The sequence below is a fragment of the Aspergillus niger genome (genome assembly GCF_000002855.4).
Source record: "Aspergillus niger supercontig An01".
Lineage (NCBI taxonomy): Eukaryota > Fungi > Ascomycota > Eurotiomycetes > Eurotiales > Aspergillaceae > Aspergillus > Aspergillus niger.
Genome location: NT_166518.1, coordinates 326,467 through 346,434, shown reverse-complemented (window position 1 = coordinate 346,434; position 19,968 = coordinate 326,467). Strand labels below are relative to the sequence as shown.

Here is a 19,968-nt window from a genome sequence, read left to right as displayed (position 1 = left end):
CGATATTGTTAGTCTATGCGGAAGCATGCAGATCGCAACAGGCACACATAAAACTATCCATACCTTGTGACCGAGCAGGTCCCGAGAGAGCCCACTAGTGCGTAGTGCCATTGAGTACCATTAGAGAGAGGAAAAGAGGGGCGAAACAAGGGGAGAGAGAGACTGCATTTTGCCACTTTGAAGATAGCTTCGGAGGACCATTACTAGCCTTTCATGAAATTATGGGGCTGGCGTTGACGCTCAATTTGTGCCACAGCCTGTTGATCCCATACCCTTTGGATAGACCAGCATCTGGATGCTGCACATCTATCCGAGTTACTCCGTATGGCTTGTATTTACTACTTAGCTGTAGGAATAGAGAGTGTGGCAATGAGGGGTGGCGTTGTGTTGATGTTGATGTAACTTGTCGAGTCAGCCGCAGATTAGCTCCTGCTGCATGCCAAGACATTGATTGAGTCAGGGTGATTGTCACTGCGGCTGAACAAAAGAAAAACTGAAACAAGAATGAAAAGGGCAAAAGAAGACAAAGCCTTTTGAATTTTCCCAATTATTTATTATACTCTTACATTTTCTCCCGCTAAGAGAGCCGGACAAATCTCTTTGGGTGCCTAATCCCATATTAAACTAGCAATGTGTTTCCCCTACATCGTATATCAGACTGCCCCGCATACTAGTCCGAAGCTGAACCTGGAATTATAATCCCGGCCACTTATAGCCTTTTAGAAATTATGAGGAGGGTTGATAGCCGTACGCATTAGAACCCCCGGAACCTTGCGCCCATATTAAAGCTCCTTGACCAGCTCCGCACTACATTCCCCTCCCCGAGCTAATTCCATGTCCAAGGCTCCAATTTTATTGCGAGAAACGCCCCAGATTAAATATAACCAAACAGCGGATTTTACTTCCGATCTCGAACCCCTTCTTCGCCAGCAGCAGGTATATCCAACAACGGAATCGTACCATCCTCCTTCTGCCCCGGCAGAGTGGCCTTCCGCACACCCACCTGCTGAATCCAGGTCTTTGTGGAAGCAAGAACACCCGCCTGATCTGGATGCAGCGCACTTCCAAGTATCCTACCAGGCGAGGTACGAGCAAGGTAAGACCGCATCTGTCCTAGCCCGGTACGCCGTAGAATAAGAAGGCAGATGGTAAAACCCGCAAGCGCAATGGAAAGAGCCAGCACTATAAACGCCGGGATCGCGTAAGGAATGTGATATTTGATGTTCCGCGACCACAGTGTTACCGGCACGCTTACCCCTCCCACATCTCGCTTTGACATCCTCTTACTATTCTTGGAGGTTTGGCTTGGAGCATTATGCCAGCCACGTGTCCCGACAACGGTATTGGCGGTCATGTCGGTCCATATCAGCCCGAGCATTTTCTCGACGCCGCTGGCGGAGGAGGATAGTTCGAACCAGCGGTTGTATAAAGCCAGGTCGCCGGATCCTGTGTATCGAGAGGTGGCTTGGTTGAGGGTTGCAATGTCGAATAGTGAGAGGAGTCTCTGTGTGTAGAACAGGTTTCCGGGCATGCTTGGCTCGCCGGCTATGGTGTCAGATGTGAGGAGGTCTGCGTAGCCGGGTAGCCACAGGTAGTCTCGTTGTACTGTGGAGATGTCGTCGCGAGCGCCGACTTCTGGTGAGACAAGACCCCATAAGGGTCTTACGTTTTGTAGTGTGTGGTTCTTCAGTCGTTCGACACCCCAGAGTGGAAGCTCGGAAGGGTCTTTGTACTTCTTTTCGTTGATGCTCTGGATGACTAACTTGTCTAGCCCTCCGGTACCGTTGAACCGGAAAGTGACCTCTCGAACAGCTGCCTTAGTTGCCGCCGCGCAGGAGTATAGCGGGGTGCTCCAGGTGCTATTTGTGTCTGGAATGAGCGAATCACCGTCGAGTCTACGAGGAGCGGCAAACACAGTACCACAGGCCACACCGACGAATGACATGTTCGAGAGAGCCTTATCGGAGGGGTAGTGACAGGCTTCACTGCCGATGGCGTAGACGTCATATGTGCTGAGGTTCAACGGGTTCTCGGGCTGTCCACTCGAGAAGTTTCCTGACAAGGTAAAGCCGTCTGGGACGTCGAGGAAACTACCGTACCCGGAGTCTGTTTGGACAGTCATCGGCTCGACGATTATACTAGACATGTTTGCCAGACTGAACCTCTTTCCCATTTCTGAGTGCATATATGCGAATGGTGCCCTTCCGTCTGAACCGTTAGTTGTCACGTTGAAGTACTGCATTATGAGCATGTTGTGTCTCCATGCAGCGTTGTAGGCACGCTCGTACAGTGCAGCATCCTCCTGAAAATTGCTAGCATCGATACTGTACCTTTCATGGGATAGATTAACGAAGCCACCGCGATCAACTAGAGCCAGATTCCGAAGATCGGTGTTATAGATGTCGTCGGTACTGTAGCTGCTATATTGTGCCTGGGGATCGTAGTTGTAATCCACTGTCAAATTTGTGTCGACACAGCGAGTTTCAGGTTCGATGAATAGGATATCCTCTGTCCACTCAGCTCCCATTGGCAAAGTCGAAGGGATAGTATGGTTACGGAAACCAATACGTCCAGCCTTGCTATCCACAATCAAACCCTCGACAGCCAACAGGTCTTCATCCAAAATTAGTTGAGAGATCTGTCGATAATAGCCCTGAGAAAATACACTCCCTGTAGCGCTAGCGCCTGGTACTATCTGCGTTGATGAACGGAACGACCGCCACTGGACATCAAACACACTGGAGACTGTCGCTGACACGTTTCCGCTCGTAAATAAGCTGACACTGCTAGGCCAAACGGAATACGCTTCAGTGATGTCTTCCATGTCGGCGCGATTCGGCGGTGCGCCGGGGCAGCCTTCTGGGGTATCGGGATCCTCATCGGCATAGCATATCCGAAGTGATTTATATCCATCCCTACTAGGGGTTGCCTTTCCAAATGCTGATGTATCGGGTGCGTAGTGAAAGAGAACATCTGTGGGGTTGTCTTGGGGACCGATCGTGTCGTAGAGGCCAAGAGGGGTGACGATACCGGTAATTGATACTAGGACAGCTGCGATCAACTGAAGCCAGGAATAGGTGAGGATTCTCTTGCTGACGCCTGTGCTGGCGGCGGTATCTGAATCAAGTATGGTGGGCCAATATGATGAGTGAAGCAGCCGGCTAACGACTGACCTACAGCTTTATCAGTGGATCGATTTATGAACCAAGTCCGTGAGAGGAAATCAATACCAAGAGACGACCGAACTTTCAGCGGGTAGATGGCCAATAATTAAGAGACATATCACTGTTGGAATAAACAGACGGACTTGAAGCAGTTAGCCTATGTTAGCTCTTCAGGGCTGGATTCACCGACCAAGAAACACGCCAGCAGCAATGATGCCAGAAACATAGCCAACTGTGAGTTCCGCCATAGCTCAGGGGATGTATTTGAAGTACTCCCAGTGTGCTGACCAAATTTCAGTAGTTCGTGACGATGTCCTGACAGATTGTTCTCACCATCTCCCGCGTTGGGATTCGAATCCCCTATCCATCTTGTATACGGCTAAATTTTCAGCTCAGGGTCTATATATCTGTCATGCCAAGACGAGGCCATACTAAATCTCGTCTGATCGGCACAAATACGAGGCCGATGAGCCGTGTGTGGAATTGCTTCCGGACCAATAGAAAACGAAAATGAGTGTCGATTTGAAGGCAGAGAGGCTAAATAGATGATCGCGCGACCAAGCGAGAGCATAAAGTGTCGGAACCTGCCAATTTGCAAGTCTCGGCATCCTCTTGACCCCTCCATACGAGCCACATCACGAACCTCGCTCGACTTTATCTTCGTACTGAGGCGGGCATGTGTTGATCCTCATTCAAGCGAAGGTCTGCTCGAGCATTTTCAATATATATCACGAGGACATCCACACATGCGGCTCTGCAATGAGATGCCATCCCCATCCTTGGATCGAAAGTACGGAAGGGAGTGCTCCACCACTAGGGCCGCTCCCCCTGTCCCTTGAAGGCTGGCCAGGTCGTATTGACCAGATATACCGCTTTAGATTGTCGAAAAATAGCGATATCCAATGTCTCAGATACTGACTCGCTTGCATAAATCCATAATAAGGAAAAGTTATCCTGCTAGTGATGCTTGCAGTGATGCTCACGCTTCTGTTTGCCAGAGTCTTCAGACGATGGTAAACGGTGTGACTCTTTGTATACTCATCGCCTATACTGTAGTTAGCTCATTTGAAGCGAAAATAAAGCTCTTTGTTATGGGAATCACCTTTCTGTAAATGCCAGAGACCAGCAATAGCCGCCTTTATCTGTCCCAATTCGTCACGCATGTCTTTGACTAACACGGAAAGCCGTTAGCGTAAAGCCCATAGCTCGAAATAAAGTACCCCACTTACCCAGATCTGTCACATGTACGAGATTCTCGTGCTGCGGCACCTCCTCCCGCGGAATATGCAAAATCAAAGCCTTTGCATAGCTGCAAGCACCAGCAATAGCACGCGGCCGCCACTCATCGTTTTTCCTCGAGTCTGCATAATCACTAATACCTCTAACAACCAAACAAGGCAAGGCATTCATAATTCCCGCAGCCTCCATTTCGAAACACAAAATGGAGTTCCCATATCGATGATTTATCATATCCCTCGTCACTCCATCACCAACAACCGTGTTCCCTGAAGCAATCGTACCTAAATGCACAGCAGGTAGTGTATCATCCCTCTTATTCCTGTATATTTCACCACAATTATTGCCACAAGCTTCGCAGCCTCCCTCAAACTGATGCCAATACCGTGAACAGAATAACCTATCTTCAAGATGAGCAGGATACTCATACTCCTGCCCAAGAAGCTCCAACTGCTCCCGAAAGCAGTTCCCAGATATCCTCGGACTCCGCATAAGAATATTCAGCAGCGTCACATAAGATAGCAACTTCTCCGGCGGGGAGTTGAGTTGCCCATGGTGTACTTCACCGTCTTCAAGGTCATATTGCACAACCCCTCCATTCCCACCCCCCGGAACACTAACCACCACATCTCCCAACCGAATATCCTTCCCGGAGACTACACCGGGAACACCACCTCCAATACCAACAAGCAACCCGTACCTCACTGACCAAAACGTCCGACACAGATTCTCCGCTACAGAAGCAGCAGCCGCTGTCCCCATCCGTCCTGCAGGCAGACAGACCATCACGACGTGGTGTTGACCTATTCTCCCTAATAGATAGGCATTCTTATCTTCGAGAGGTTGATGCTGTGGTATGCCGTGGATTTCATCGAGGAAGGCGATCGCGACTTCGTATTCTTCGGGGAGGGCGCAGATCCAGGCGAGGGTGTAGGAGGTGTTGGGGTGGGTGGAGGACATTTGCATATTAAATTATCTCAGGTAGGTGAGGTCAAAAAGTGATATTTTGGGCGAGGTGGATGGGGAGGGTGTTAGGTGAGTGTTGGTTTGTTGGGCGGCATGTCGTAAGGCTATCATTTTATTATGAATGTATAGGCGCAAGGCTGAGAGGTTACTGTGTGAGAATCAACTGCTGTGTGGTGTAGGGTACTGAATAGTTGGCTAGTAGACGTCTGCATTAGCTGGGCGCTTATCCTCAGCTTATCAAATCTCATGTTGTCGTGTTTCATAAGGTGTGTCTGAAACTGGCTGGCGCTAAGCAGATAGACACTTTCAAAGACAGTGAGGCTGCAATCTAGACATTCTTGGAGGGCTGGAAAATAAGTGAGCAGTATTGATGATTTGCAGCAGTCGGATTCTTGAAACAAAGAATTAAATTGCGATTTCGCTGGTGGCCAGCATGAATGAATGAATATTGCTTCCGTACTGCATGGTTAGTGCCGAAGACTCGATCGTCACTATAGGGAGGTGGAAGTAACTATAAATAGGCGGTGCTCCCGTTTCTCAGTCTAATCTCATAGGAGGGTGACTAGTCGAAATTGACAGATATTATAACATCGACACGAACGACCTTGCTTAATACTTTAAAGAACTAATGTGCTGTCGGAGTCAGATTTCATTTCTTAGTATAGTGTCATGAGATAATTTTCATGTAACTTTATCTTTTGGAGGAACCCCAGCTTTGAAATTGATAAGGGTTCAGTCACAGTCGCTAACCTGAAGCGCCAAGCTTGCTGTCATCCACAGCAATTAGCTTAGAAAATAATATCGTATTTCCTGAAATACCTGCCCGCGAAGACTATCTACAAAGCTGGCGCCCCGTCAAGCTTGAAATAGCCCGGTTGCAGGTTCTGGAACACCTGCAAGGGATCATACTTCTTCGCGACCGCCTGCAAGCGAGCCTGGTTGGCCGTGCCATAAGAGGGCACGACGGACTGGTACTGACTCGCGTAGTTCATGTACAAATAGCGACTGCCCAGACCACGGGCTTGCGCAGCCGAGAGCGCCTTTTGCGTGATCCTGCCCAAGACAGCCATCACTGCAGCGTCATCAGCCTCATCGTCCCACATGAAAGCAAGGTTGATCAGCAGCAATGGTCCGTCCTTCGGATCGAGTCCTAGCGCGTTACCCCCATTCTTGGCCATGTGCTCCATAGTGTTGGTGCTGATAACTTGCCAGACAAGGGCGGGAACGATGCCGGTCACATTCTGAATGGGGACGAGTTCCTGCTTGAACATGTTGGTGATGTTGGTTGCAAGATCATAGTCGAGTTGGACGGTGCCTGTCCAATAGCTCTCGCGTAGTCCGTTGGGATTGGATTCCTTGAACAGAAGTGTGATATTGGACAGACTGCGGATGGCCATGGTGTCTTCGAGAACCCCCGAGCTGCTGAAGTTCGCGAAAATAGGGGGATTGGCAACCGGCTTTGCGTACTCCAAGTCCGCGACGAACAGGTAGAGACCCTCAGCGTAGGCTACCGACACAATCAGTGCTCCGTTGGGGTCCGAAGGAGAATTGAAACCAAAGTCAACCAGGGCATGTAGGATGTCCGATTGATACTCTTCCAGCCAGATGCGTGAGCCTCCCCACATGAGGCCCTGAGTGTGCGTGGTCAGATCGAAGCGGGTAACGATGCCCAAGTTATTGCCGCCACCACGCAAGGCCCAGTAAAGATCGGGATGTGTGTCAGAGTTGACATCAACAATGCTACCGTCAGCCAGAACGACCTAGACCAATCTCGTCAGATACTAGAGCAGTAATGATAAGCAATATAGATCGCTTTACCTCGTAGTTGGCAACATTGTCACAGGCCCAGCCGTGAAAACCGGAGAAGAAAGAGATACCTCCTGCAATGCCTCGTTAACTTACATTCTTGCCTGTGATGATCTATCACTTACCTCCCAGCGTCAGGCCGCCCACGCCAATGTCGGACACACGGCCACCAATGACCGATAAGCCCATGGGGTCTAGCCAATCATAGACGTCCAACCAGCGGTTGCCCGCACCAACAGACGCAATAGTAGAATTTCTGGACAAGGCAGTAGAGTTCAGCCCGACCAGATCTATCGTCAAGCCATCCTGGATGTTGGAGGCGCCGGCAAAGGCGGCATGACCGCCACTCTTGACAGCAAACGGACACAGCGTCAGCTCTGACAGCAGCAGGCCAACAGCAACCTCCACTGTACTGGCTGGCTGGAAAACGCAGGCTGGATCAACCTCCTCCTGCTGCTGCGACCAGAAACTGGCATCCCAAGTCGAGTAAGCCGTGGTTGAGCGTTGCAGCACGTGGCCGGGATAGAGCCGGGGAAGTGCGGAACACTGGTCGAATTAGTGAAATTGTCAATTTGGTGCTTATGCGTTAGCCCGACGACTAGACAGGGTTCGGGTGCCATCGTCCGGTTTTAGCACGCAGGAAGACGGGAAATAACTCACCAGCTCGGAGCAAAATCCCAACGACCGCGTGCTCAAAGACGAGTCCAGTAGCACGCTGGAGTTGAAATACTCGTAGGCATCAACTCCGTAAGATGCCAATTTAGCGACAATGCGACTGGTAGTGTTGTCCAGCGCTGTCGCTCTAGCCAGAAGCGTAGCGATGAACAGCGCGCCGGCTCGCATGGTGCTTGGCAGGAACAGGATGGAGATAAGGATTAGAGCAGGAAGTCGTGGAGTTTCAGGAGGCGTTGACTTACTGCAGGGGGCTCATTCCTTTATAGGCCGCCATGGTAGCTTTCCCAAAACAGGGCGCTATACCGCCGGCTTTTCCTTAGCGGCCGTCCGCCTCGCTTGATGGCGGATGACACCCAAATTAGTCTTATCCGTGAAATTGGCACTTGCTAATGCATCTCCGTTGCCCGTCGGATGCTTACCATCCGGGCTGTCGGCAGAATATGAAAAAGGGATGTTTGCCGTCAAAGGACTTGGACATCGCTGGCGATCGCTCCGAATCAGTCCGGATGGAAAGAAATTATGTCTCAGCCAGCCAGGTGCAGGCCACCGGCTATACCATGATCGCCTTGTCGTCGGCGGTGGTCATTGCTCGGTTCAGTTTGATTTTCTGGAAATTACGGTCGCTACAGGTCGAAGATGGTTGTATTCTGCTGTCGTGGGCCTGCTTCCTGGCCATGAGCATTGCGTACATTATCGTCACCCCGGTTGTGTACAAAATCGATGCGTATACCGATGGCAAGATCGGTCCTTGGGCGACCATGCTGTCCGATGCTCTTTTCATGATTAAGGTTTTCTTTGCGAACACAATGCTATTATGGGCGTCGCTGTGGTCCGTCAAGCTATCCTTTCTGTTCCTCTATCGCCGACTCCTCCAGGACTTGCCGGGTGAGATGAAGTGGTGGTATGCGGTACTGTTTTTCTGCATCGTGGTGCGCCCATAGATCGAGCTATCGTGTGTGAGAACGTTAGCTGATAGCTGTTTGGACCTTTATTGGGGCAGTTATCTCCAACTTTACCTCATGCCAAAGTATGCATGCATGGTTCACCGTTGGTCAGTGCTCCTTCTCCCCTGCAGGTGTGGGTACTGACCAGCTGCGAAGGGGAGTGCAGTACACACCGAGATGCTGTGGCAGAGATTGCCAGCTTATATTATAGCTTTGCGGTCGATGCAATTAGCGACATAATGAGTGAGTCGCTCTTCCAGGGTTTTATCAAAATACAATGCTGAGTGAGCAAGTCATGGTGCTGCCGTTGCGGCTGGTGGTGTCGCTGCGTCTTCCGCTGGGCCAGAAGATTAGTGTCGCCGCCGTGTTTGCCTTGGGCACCATCTGCGTGATCATGGCCGTCGTGCGAGTCATCCAGATTGGCACTCGCGCCAACAACGACAGCACCCCGAGCAGTTCCTGGCTGGCATTCTGGGGTATGATTGAGGCGGGGATAGGTGTGGATTAGGACGCCTCTTTTGCTCTCTGGTATGCTAATCCTTCTTGCTAGCTGTCATTGTCGGCTGCCTTCCAGCTTTCGCGATCATCTACCGCCGCACCAAGAACACCCATCGCTACCGAAGCAGCTATGTCGGCATGTCCTCGTCAGCTTACGTACCTCAAGATGATGTCGCCTTGTCGGAGATTATTACAGATAGGGAGAACGCTGGCACGGAAGACGTAGGTTTGAAGGCTTTCAACACTACACCAGAACTACCGATGGAATTGTCTGGTGAGGAGTGAGGTGTTCTAAGATGCACAGATGTTTATGCTGCTAGGAGCAAAAGCTATGCTTTCACATTCACTGATCGACGCTTCAACGTTACATCGCGTGTTTGGCCGGATACTGGGTATCAATTAAAATCGCGCATCGAAACCGGATTTCCCTGTTCGAGTGACAAGCCGCCGCTTCCAGATGCTCTTGCAACTGTGCAGAAAGCCAGATAAAGCCGGTAGTTATTACTATCATAGACCCGCATTGAGTGAGTAGTATGTCCGGCCGGGATCTGGCATCAAATGCCCAGAAGCGGAGTCTCACACTAATTCGGGGTCTGGATACACCGTACTAAACTAGCGTACGGGTAGAGCGGCTACGATCAGTTTTGGATGGGTAGGTAGATGATAACTGACGAATCGTGTAAAGAGGAAGAGAACCCTCCCCCAAACTGCGTCGATCAAGACTGGAATTTATCTCAGCTCGCCCCGGAAAATCTATGCGGGCCTCAGCCGTACGCAGTATCCACCTCATGGGGCTGCCGATCTGGAGCATTTATTGGGTGGATCGATGCCATGTCCCACAATGGCAGGAAATGGAATGCTGAAGCATTCAGCTGGTTGACATCATGTGCTAGAATCGTAGCTTGGTATTCCTCGTTCCCTCAGTGGCAATGGGGTTGCGCTGTACCCAGAGGAGACTATTGGAAGTAGAATATTTAGGGTGAATTCAAGGAATTGGGAGATTATCTGTAGATGCGGGGCCTTCAGCCTATCCTAGAGAACAACATTAACCAATTTGTGTTACTACCTTTCAGGGAAATAGTCGTATTCGGTGTACAATTTCAAGATATAAAAGCCCCCCTCCCGTCTCCCAAGAATCTCATCTACTATCCATTCAGCTTCCAACTCAGTCTAACTACCTCCAGTCTTCAATCACAAGTGTTTATATCAACTTTTCTTCTACTACTACTACAAGATGAAGTTCATCCCTGCATTGGGCGCTCTCGCTTTGGCAGCCTCCGCAAATGCCGCCGTAACCGGAAACTGTACCCCCGGCCTTGATTACTGCTCCTCAGTCCTTGGAGACGTTGGTGGGTCACATCCGCTTAAGGAGGTCTGCTTCTGAATTATACTGATATTTTCAACAAGGGGGAAATGATGCGGCAATCGTCGATGCATTGAACAGAGCTGGTCAGGGAGGAAATGCCCCCTGGAGTGGATACCTATTCCATTGCAATGCCGACAAATCGCTTACTGCTAGCGTTTGTGTCTTTGGTTGTGCAAATCAAGGGGCAGGACAAAGTGACATGTGCTTTGGTCTGTGATTTCACCTATCAATGAGACGACGACGTGGGGTTGAGATGAAACGGGGATGTTGTTGAACGCGTTGTTCTTAGCTAGATGTGGCTATGCAGATCGTGGGTGGACACTTGTCATTTCTATCACTAAAACTATAAATTATCAATCAGTATCAAACAATTGATACATACGACTAACAGTGGAATTGTATAAACTCTATTCATTGCATAACATAGACATCCATGTCAGTTAGGTTGATTTAATTTATTCCGCGAAGGACCCCTGATAGCTAGTAAGCACTACTGCAACTAGCGTTGATAGCGACAACTTCAATGAACAAGTCTCCCAACATAAATAACCATGGCCACTCATTAAAACAAATAATCAATCTCCATTCTCATCCAACCCTCCTCACTCACCCCCCATACATCTCCACACCATCCCATCCTCACCACCATGTCCCCAATCCCCAGCTACTCCCGCCCCGGCCGCGGCCAACACTTCCAAGACGCCTACGGCTTCGCCGAAGCCTGCATAGCCGGAGACCGAATGGAAATAGCCGGCCAGAGTGAGCCCCCATCCCCTTTCCCTCCATTCCCCTCATCACCGACTAATCCAACCCCCCCTTCAACATTCTAGCCGGCATGTCCCCGACATCAACCGATGTCCCACCCACCCTCGAAGAAGAAGTTGCGCAAGCATTCAACAACATCAACGAAGTTATCCTCTACACACTAGAGAAAGCCAAGCCCGATCTGCGCGCTAGCGTCAAGAGCGGCTGGGACCGCGTCGTGAAGATCCGCACCTACCATGTCCAGTTGCCCCAGACCCGAGAGAAGATTATTGGCCTGATGGTGGAGAATGTTAAGAAGTGGTGTCCGGATCACCAGCCTACTTGGACTATGTTGGGGATTGAGGCCTTGCCGTTTGAAGGGCAGAATTTGGAGATTGAGGTGGATGTTTTCTTGGGGTGAAATGCTTTACTATTGAAGTATACGGCTTATGTGGGAGATATATGAAAATGTATAGCTTGTAAAGAGAAGATTAGTTTCCTACCCATCTTTCCGTACGTCTGGTCGATCACCACATAGAGTCACTCCCTCGCGTTATCCATTACCCGTCTCCCGAAGTTCTCGCAAACATCCTAAAGCTAGTATTGGAGGGGGGTGTTTAAGCTGTTGTTGTTGGTGCAGTGCTTGTGAGAGAATAGTAGAGGCATCTATACCTACCTACATAGCTAACCGAGTCAGTCTGCCATAAATTAGCATCAGTAGCTCCTAGGCTTATCAGCTCCTACGCCCATGGCTCCGGCTGCTTACCCAAAGCAACTACATCAGTTCATTGAACGAGATACTATTCAAAGTACTAATCCGACCAGACTCCACCTATCCTGGCATCCGAGTCAGACTTGCTTTTCTAGTGAAAGACGCCATCACGTAGAATACAATATCCACGAGGAAAAGAAGTTAGACAAAAAATAATTAACCGTAAATTGGAAGCATCAAAAGGAACCAGAACCAGGTCCGTAAATAAGAATTCCGCTTTCATATGTCAACAAACACGCACATCAATCCCCAGGCACGTAAGCCAATCATTAAAGGTGATCACATGGTGTATTCATGGATCGCAGAAGGGCCATTCTCGTTGTACTCCACCCGGCTCATGAATCCCTTGCTGACGCCTTGGTCGATTACGAAGACAACCTTTGATGCAACCTGTGCCCCGAGGAACACGGCCTCCTCCATGCCGTGGCCACCGCTTGGGGCACCAGGCCCACCCGTGGTAGCAGCGCCAGGGGCATTGGTGTTGCTTTGCTCCTTCCACTCGGGGAAATATTCCGGGGGTCTGAGTGTCTTGACCGATGTGGGGGTTTGAGAATGTCCCGTGGAGCGGTGATGCGACATGGCAGGGTCCATGGAGGGAGTGCCGGGCATGGGGTTGTTGGCATGAGTGGCTGCGACAAGCAGTGGATTCACACCGTGACCCGCAGGGTGATTCATCGGACCAGCCTGGCCGGAAGGTACCGGGGTGTTGGTTCCTCCGGTGGGAAGGGGAGTAGAGAAGTTGGAGGGAATTTCGGAGGTGAACATGGTGGCGGATGGGGAGAGAATGTACTTCTGTGTGATGGTGCCGAGCAGGGATTGTGTGAAGCCTATTTGTAGAAACATTAGTTCATGGCTTCAAGTTGAATCCGCCGGGTTACTTACCCTTGACTTTGCTGCCATTGCCGACTACGATAAGCGAATCCCAGAGTTCACTGCGCTTAGTCGCATCAGGCACCGCAAGGATGGTGTGGTGGATCTGAGTCGCAATATCCTCAAGCAGACCGCTGGTGAGACGGTCTCCAGAATTCTGCTTGGGAGTTGCGGCGAGGAAGCGTTCAACACCGACCTCGATCTCGCGAGACTGACGCATATACCGCCCGGGTCCATTTGGCGTATCCTTCTCAGGTTCTATCCTCACGTACTCCTCAAATTGGAACGAAGCCTTCTCTTTCTTGGAGTTGGGGAGACGTAGAGGCTTGCCGGATTGATCTGTCGCGCCCTTCTTGGTCGAGGCCTTTTCGGCCTTCTCTTTCTCCCGATTGGCGAGGAACTCACTCGTGTTGCCACTGACAATGGCTGCGACATCCAAAACTCCCTCATCTTCGTCTGCTTCGCCGTTGCCTTCACCACCGGTCTGGGTGCCTTCACCCGGACCGCGGGGGATGTTGTCATTTGGCGCATTGCCGTCCTTGGTCCCAGTGGATGCCGAAGCGGCTGGATTAGCGCCTTGTCTCGCCGTTGCAGCGGCACCAGGAAGGGGTGTGCCCGGGGGCAAAAGCTCAGTGATGTTGCTGCGTTTCAACTGTTCGCACATCTCCCTTGTAAATCCCTTCGGGCCCAAAAGCTCCACAATTCTATCCGTCATGTAGTCACCACCGCAGCCTTCCAGCGCAATACCTCTTCCATGCTCGTTAACAAGGAAATCAGTGACAGCAGTGACATTAACCTTGCCCTTGCCAACATCAACCACCGTAGCCGTCGAGGTACCGTATCCGTAGCATACAGCGAGAGCGGAGTCCATGAGGCAGAAGGCGGGCGTCTTGAACTTCTCAAAGACAAACTGTGTGATGGTCTCCCGGTCGCGGGCGGACCATGCCGGTTCGGAAATAAGCATGATCGGGGTGTGGAATGGCGGACTCAACGTATTGTGAACGTGAGTCAGAAGAGCGAAGAAACAGGGCCAGTCGACAATGCGACCATTCTGGATTGGATAGACAGCGCCCTCATCGGAGGTCACGTCCTCTTCGTAGAAGATCTCGGTTGTCGTTCCCTGTTTCTCTTCTCCATTGGCATCCTGGCCCTCGGTCTTCTGTGCATCTTCGGGCTGTTCGGAGGGGTCATTCTCGGTCTTCACGGTTCCGTCTTGCTGCGCCGTTTCCGCATCTTTCATCTCCACGTCCTCCTTGGGCGCGTCGGTGCCATTGCCATTGCTGACGGGGACTTCCTGTCGTCGTTCGCGGATCTTGTACGGTTCGTATTCGCCCTTCTTTTCGGCAGGAAACATGCGCGTAGGGAAGCGAAAGCGGGCAGGGGTGAATGACTCTGGGAGACCCAGTTGCGCCAGGGTCACTTGCGAGCCTGGCGCAATTATCTGGGGAGGAGGGGGTCAGTTTGGGTCCGCCAGGAGGGGGTTAGATGAATGGTGAAGACGATCGGAGATATCTGCACGTACCAAGATATGCTCATCTCTGAAGGGCGGCATCCTGGACAGTCGGACAGTGACAAGAGCTGGAACTGTCGCAGTAGCAACCTATTGCTCCGCGGTGTTTGCACCAGCGATCTTTGCGCGCTCGAGGTTGGGCGGATAGCCTAATCGGGATTAGTGCGCCGCGGTCGCGGCCCGTGCTTTGAGCGCGGTCTGAAATCTACTCGGACAATGTATCATTTCTATGATGATAATGTCAAGCTTGCTGTTGGAGTGGTATTCGAACTCGATCTCGTTTCAGTTCGATGAATCTGTGAACAAGGATTACGTTTTATGGATTATTGAAACCGTCAAGGTCAAATTTGAATCGATTCTGAGCCTTGATGCTTCAAGGCAAGGCCCCAAGACCTGCGCTTTGCGTCAAGACCACCTTATCCCCGTGCACATTCACACCTGCAAGAAAATCTCCGTCTTTGTCGACGTTTGCTACCTTATAGATAGATAGATTGAATAATTTCAGTCTTCCACTTCAGTCGAACTGCATGCTCTGAGATGCTCTATAGCAGGCACAGTGAAGCGACGAGTATACAGTCAAACTGCGCCGTGGGGCTTAGGGATGAGTATACACTATGCATAAGAAGTTCACATGCCTACGTCCGTGGCAATAGACTAGAGACGATGGCAGAGGCTCCAACCACGCCCCGTTTGAGTCACAGGGGAAGGCCACACAGACCAGAACGATGCTACGACTTGCAGATAAAAGGCATTTAGTGAATGGAGTGCGGATGCTGCGGTATTGTTCGTGTGTGCGTGCGCCCGCGCAATTGGAGAAAGCGTTATAACCTCTTTTGCCCTTCCTTCACTCCCTTCGTGCCTTCCGCCTCTTTACTCTTGGTAGTTTGCCTCAGTTGATGCTGGCATTCGATGTTCAAAGCGTTCCAAGCCTGAGATTACCGAGCTTAGTCCCTGTTCTTTTGATATTCACACTGTGATAGGGGTTGTAGTCTGTAGATCGCACCACCTTGATCATGAATGCTATGGGGATAAGATGTCTAGCAATGAAACGTCATCAGCGGCCGCCCCTGGTAAAAGGGCGAACAGCCTCTCCAGAAAGAGCAATGCGTGCAGCTGGTGCCAATTGCCAGTGGGCGAAAGAAAGATAGATAGTCCCATCGACCTGCTTAGCGCGTGAACCCCGCGTGAGGCTGAGCCAACACACAATCGATCGCGCCCGACAGCTGGACTAAAAACTGACCCATACCCTCCCAGTGGAATTGGGGTCAAACTGTTGCCACACGACTTACCCAAGTCACGGTAAAAGTGCGACTCAAAGATGGATCGGTGGCGGGCAAGACTTTCGCGCCGGTTAAAACGTTTCCAACATGAAGAGCCTGCTGCTGACACTCAGTCCACATTACCGGACTGCAGGCGACGTGACCCCGTTGAACATGTGAAGGAGCTCTCAATGAGAGGAAGTACGGCCTCTATATCAAGTGAGGATTCGATCAGGAACAAGAATCAGCACGAAGAAGCTGTGCCTCGGAGCCTCCCAGAAAAGAGAAGGTCGCCGTCAAACAGTAACTCCCCATGCCACATCAAAAGTTTTACAGGTGAAGATCGAAAACCCGATTCTGGCTTGCCCGAGTCCTCAAAATCAGGTAGCGACGAGGGAAAAGCTGAAAATTTCTGGAAAGAAGCGTTCGAGAGGCTCCCTCCGACATCACAAGATCGACTTCGAGCCCTGGGATACGAACCGGGTGCGGAGACTCAGCAAGCAGGGGCTGTAGATATCCTGCTTAATGATCTCCAAGAGAAGCGGGTGCTCTGCGAGGAGAAGACCTGGAAATACAATAATGAAATCTTCGTGCGAGACTACGCTGCCAAATGTGCGACATGGGTGAAGTTGATCGGGGATCTCGTCGTTCCGTTCGCACCCTCGCAAGCTGCAGGGCCGTGGGGGTTGATCAAGGTAGCTTTGGAGGTAGGTTTATGCCCATATGACACAGCGCGAATGGAGGTCCCACGAGTGCTTGAGCTTGAGGTTCTCTATAGGATGCCTTCGAGCAAGCTTTTGGTGGAGCGGTCTATAAATATACAGGCAGCGTTCTGACTGAGAATGCGTAGATTCCTGTAAAGTTTGCCGATGAAATGGTTGCCCTACTTGGAACTGTAGAGCGGGTTCTGCAGGCCACGTATCGTGGCAGAGAATATGAGTCTGCTTATGCGACAGGAAACAATGACATTGCTGACACTCTACGCCGAAACCTTGTCAATGTTTACCAGGCTATCTTGGAATTATTGAGCTACAGCATTAATATGCTGTCCAAATCGACTTGGACTAGGATTTTGGACACCATGTTCGACAAAGGCTCGGGGCTATTCTCGGAGCTGACAGCAAAAGAGGAAGAGCTTGCTAAGACTGCTCAGGCGTGCAGTGCAGCGACAGGTGGAAAGACATTATACCACCTCCAGGACGTTCGAAGGCACTTACCCCGCATAGAGACTCAGGTTGCAGAAAGCCTGGAAAAGCTTGAATGGGGAGAGGCTATGGAGATTTTAGACTGGATCTCACCAGTCAAATATGGGTCCCATCATAATAATGTGCGCGGCAATCGGACACCAGGCACGGGTGAATGGCTCTTACAGAACGGTACATTCCGAGATTGGGAAGAAAGCAGTTCTTCGGCAGTCTTATGGTTGCGAGGATCTCGTAAGTTTTACTCTCATTGGTTTTTCATCACTTCTTACACCCCTCCTGTTTGGACTTGACACTGACGTTGGCAAGCGGGCGTGGGAAAAACATTCCTTACTTCAAGGGTTATCGATCATGTTCAAGATACTCTCACAAGAGTGCCCAACGATGAAGGATTCGCCTATTTCTACTGCAACCGAACCGAGGACAATCGAACACGACCCCTTGCCGTAGCGCGGAGCTACGTGCGTCAGTTGTCTGCTTCCGCAAGCAAGAGCAGTTCGTTGTACATACAATCTAGGCTTAGGTCCACATACAGGGAATTGCGCATGTGTGGAGAGGATCTGGACTTCAAGCGCTGCAGGACTTTACTCACCGAATCTCTAAACCTCTACCCTCGAACAACTTTGGTGTTGGATGCCTTCGACGAATGCGATCTTACTTCGCGTGGTGACCTCCTTCAGCTGTTTCAGGACTTGCTTTCTAGCAGCACAAGACCAGTGAAGTTATTTATTGCAAGCCGTCCTGATGGGGATGTTCAGCAGCAGGTTCGCTCGTATCCAAACATTGACATTCAGGCGACCGATAACCACCAAGATATTCAGGCCTACATTAGTCAAGAGATGCTAAAGCTGATTGAAAAGAACCGTGCATTCGGCAAACTCCGAGATGAAATTGAGTCGACTCTGTCAGAGAGAAGTCAAGGAATGTAAGCACATGCGTCTCTTGTTAGGTGAAAGTCCACGAAGTTTGCTAATGTTGTTTAGGTTTCAATGGACCTATCTGCAACTCAAACAGCTCGGAAAATGTATGTCTCCTGAAGCTATACGGGAATGTCTGGGAGCGCTTCCCAAAACTCTCGACGAGACGTATGACAGACTGTATGAGGAAATAGAGGAAAACCCTCCCCACGACCGAGACCTCGCACTACGCGCTTTGAAGTGGGTTCTGGCCGCACGGGAACCACTTTCACGGGAATTGCTCCTTGAGGCAGTCCGTATCAACCCCGACGTTATGACAACAGAGTTATGTACCCCAATTACCGACGATGCATTGTTGGCGTTGTGTCGCAATTTCCTGGTCATCGATTCCGAGCGGGACGTATGGAGAGTATCGCATCTCTCGGTCGCAGAGTATTTCGAACTCCGTCGCAGCTGGACTACTGCAGTCACCAACTTTATGGTGGGCAAAGCTTGTTTGCTATTTATGTTGAGTGACACTTGTTGGAACGAGAGCATTCACGCTCCTAACGACGACGAAGAATTGTACGCCTTGCCCCTAGAATATGATTTTTCGCGACCATTCCTCTACTACGTCGCGCGTTACTGGCCAGGACATATTGCAAACTTACGCTATATCGGCGTGTCGGATGATGACTTGTCTACTGTGACCAAGCTTCTAGAAAAGTTTCTTGGTGCTCCACAGGATAGCAGCGCGCAGTATCGTGTTTGGGCCCGGTACTATTCTGAATTACAACCTGTTGAATACTCTCTTCTGGTCATGTGCTTATATGGACCCTACCTTGAAGTATCGGACAGATGGTGGAATGAGGTTGAGCTAGATCTGGCTAATACTAACGACTCTGGTGACACCTCCATGCTCCTGGCTGCAAGGTATGGCCATATCCCAACACTGCGGATTCTTCTGGCGAAAGGGGGAAATCTTGGCATACAAGGCAGCTCAACCATGTCGACACCGCTGATCGAGGCTGCCGATAGAAGACGTGTCGAGACGGCCAGATTTCTGTTGAACCAGAAAGCGGACGTCAATTTGAAGATAGACAGGATGAGTGCCTATAGAACATGCGCATTGGAAGCGGCTATAATGGAAGAAGACTCCGATATGGTGCAGCTGTTGGTCTCCGAAGGCCACGCAGACGTTAACATGCATTTGGACAACTACTATGGCAGCCCACTAGCAGTTGCCAGTTTTCGTAACTGGTTGGAGGGCACAAAATTCTTGGTGGAACAGGGCGGAGCTGATGTTAATCTGGCTCTGCAATACGGGAACTATGGTAGCGCCCTGGCTGCCGCTGCGGGAAGCTGTGGTGCCTATTTGGAGACAGTGAAATACCTTGTCGAAGTCAGAAAGGCTGATGTCAACTTGCCACTCCCCAAATCTCGTTATGGTAGTGTGTTGGCCATGGTAGCGTGGAGAATGAAAATAGCCGTCAGAAACTCTCACTGCCGTCGCGCAGCTAACTTGAGAGAGATTGTTCGGATTCTGCTCGCGGCAGGAGCCTTGGTTGTTCTGTCTGTTGGAAAACGGAAGATTGTGGATGCACTTGAAGCTTCCTATGAACGTGGGTGCGATAATAAACGTGATGACGGTAATCCCGGGGAGGACAGTGATAGCGATGATGAAGGTCCAGGTTGTCTCTATGAAGAGGATGCGGATCATGAGGGTGTTGAGGAAGCCGAGGAATCCGCGAAGGCCATGCGTGTTTACCTACAAAGGGCAATGTGGCAGCAGTATACAAGTGGCGCGCTTGGTAGAAAAGAAGCCAAATATGTGGAGGCTAAATACGGTCAAACGAAGGCCTAGAGAGTTCCTGATTAGGATTTGTAAAGGATATCCTACTATGCAAGCTAGACAATGTATGAAAGCACTTTGGAGTCATATAGCTGCTCGGCAGCTTTGCATCTCTTTGAAAGATCCTAGTAAGAAAAGTTGGTCAATTTTTTCTCTCTCCTCCTCCCGTTATGTCAGAAAGTCTAGCCAGTTTTGTGAGAGGTTTGAG

At 50.5% G+C, this 19,968-nt stretch overlaps 8 protein-coding genes across 8 annotated transcripts; 4 read left to right on the top strand and 4 right to left on the bottom strand.

The window, feature by feature from the left end:
* Nucleotides 1-898: 898 nt before the first annotated feature.
* Nucleotides 899-3,532, bottom strand: An01g01450 (hypothetical protein; the record flags this gene model as incomplete). The annotated part of the gene is made up of 2 exons (XM_059745496.1): nucleotides 899-3,173; nucleotides 3,498-3,532. 2 exons carry the CDS (start codon nucleotides 3,530-3,532, stop codon nucleotides 899-901), a joined length of 2,310 nt encoding a protein of 769 aa, XP_059603066.1.
* Nucleotides 3,533-4,262: 730 nt separating this feature from the next.
* Nucleotides 4,263-5,366, bottom strand: An01g01440 (uncharacterized protein; the record flags this gene model as incomplete). The annotated part of the gene is made up of 2 exons (XM_059745436.1): nucleotides 4,263-4,306; nucleotides 4,394-5,366. 2 exons carry the CDS (start codon nucleotides 5,364-5,366, stop codon nucleotides 4,263-4,265), a joined length of 1,017 nt encoding a protein of 338 aa, XP_059603065.1.
* An 836-nt stretch (nucleotides 5,367-6,202) lies between these two features.
* Nucleotides 6,203-8,015, bottom strand: An01g01430 (uncharacterized protein; the record flags this gene model as incomplete). The annotated part of the gene is made up of 4 exons (XM_001388546.3): nucleotides 6,203-7,126; nucleotides 7,185-7,246; nucleotides 7,298-7,718; nucleotides 7,833-8,015. The coding sequence occupies 4 exons, from the start codon at nucleotides 8,013-8,015 to the stop codon at nucleotides 6,203-6,205; spliced, it is 1,590 nt and encodes a 529-aa protein (XP_001388583.1).
* A 221-nt stretch (nucleotides 8,016-8,236) lies between these two features.
* On the top strand, nucleotides 8,237-9,574 carry An01g01420 (uncharacterized protein; the record flags this gene model as incomplete). Its single annotated transcript, XM_059745325.1, has 5 exons — nucleotides 8,237-8,776; nucleotides 8,831-8,898; nucleotides 8,948-8,973; nucleotides 9,040-9,267; nucleotides 9,342-9,574. The coding sequence occupies 5 exons, from the start codon at nucleotides 8,237-8,239 to the stop codon at nucleotides 9,572-9,574; spliced, it is 1,095 nt and encodes a 364-aa protein (XP_059603064.1).
* Nucleotides 9,575-10,523: 949 nt separating this feature from the next.
* An01g01410 (uncharacterized protein) lies at nucleotides 10,524-10,872 on the top strand (the record flags this gene model as incomplete). Its single annotated transcript, XM_059745266.1, has 2 exons — nucleotides 10,524-10,638; nucleotides 10,697-10,872. The coding sequence occupies 2 exons, from the start codon at nucleotides 10,524-10,526 to the stop codon at nucleotides 10,870-10,872; spliced, it is 291 nt and encodes a 96-aa protein (XP_059603063.1).
* A 430-nt stretch (nucleotides 10,873-11,302) lies between these two features.
* An01g01400 (uncharacterized protein) lies at nucleotides 11,303-11,820 on the top strand (the record flags this gene model as incomplete). The annotated part of the gene is made up of 2 exons (XM_001388543.1): nucleotides 11,303-11,414; nucleotides 11,486-11,820. 2 exons carry the CDS (start codon nucleotides 11,303-11,305, stop codon nucleotides 11,818-11,820), a joined length of 447 nt encoding a protein of 148 aa, XP_001388580.1.
* A 630-nt stretch (nucleotides 11,821-12,450) lies between these two features.
* Nucleotides 12,451-14,593, bottom strand: An01g01390 (uncharacterized protein; the record flags this gene model as incomplete). Its single annotated transcript, XM_001388542.1, has 3 exons — nucleotides 12,451-12,998; nucleotides 13,054-14,482; nucleotides 14,564-14,593. 3 exons carry the CDS (start codon nucleotides 14,591-14,593, stop codon nucleotides 12,451-12,453), a joined length of 2,007 nt encoding a protein of 668 aa, XP_001388579.1.
* A 1,276-nt stretch (nucleotides 14,594-15,869) lies between these two features.
* Nucleotides 15,870-19,772, top strand: An01g01380 (uncharacterized protein; the record flags this gene model as incomplete). Its single annotated transcript, XM_001388541.1, has 4 exons — nucleotides 15,870-16,517; nucleotides 16,661-17,246; nucleotides 17,322-17,937; nucleotides 17,996-19,772. 4 exons carry the CDS (start codon nucleotides 15,870-15,872, stop codon nucleotides 19,770-19,772), a joined length of 3,627 nt encoding a protein of 1,208 aa, XP_001388578.1.
* Between the last annotated feature and the right edge of the window lie 196 nt (nucleotides 19,773-19,968).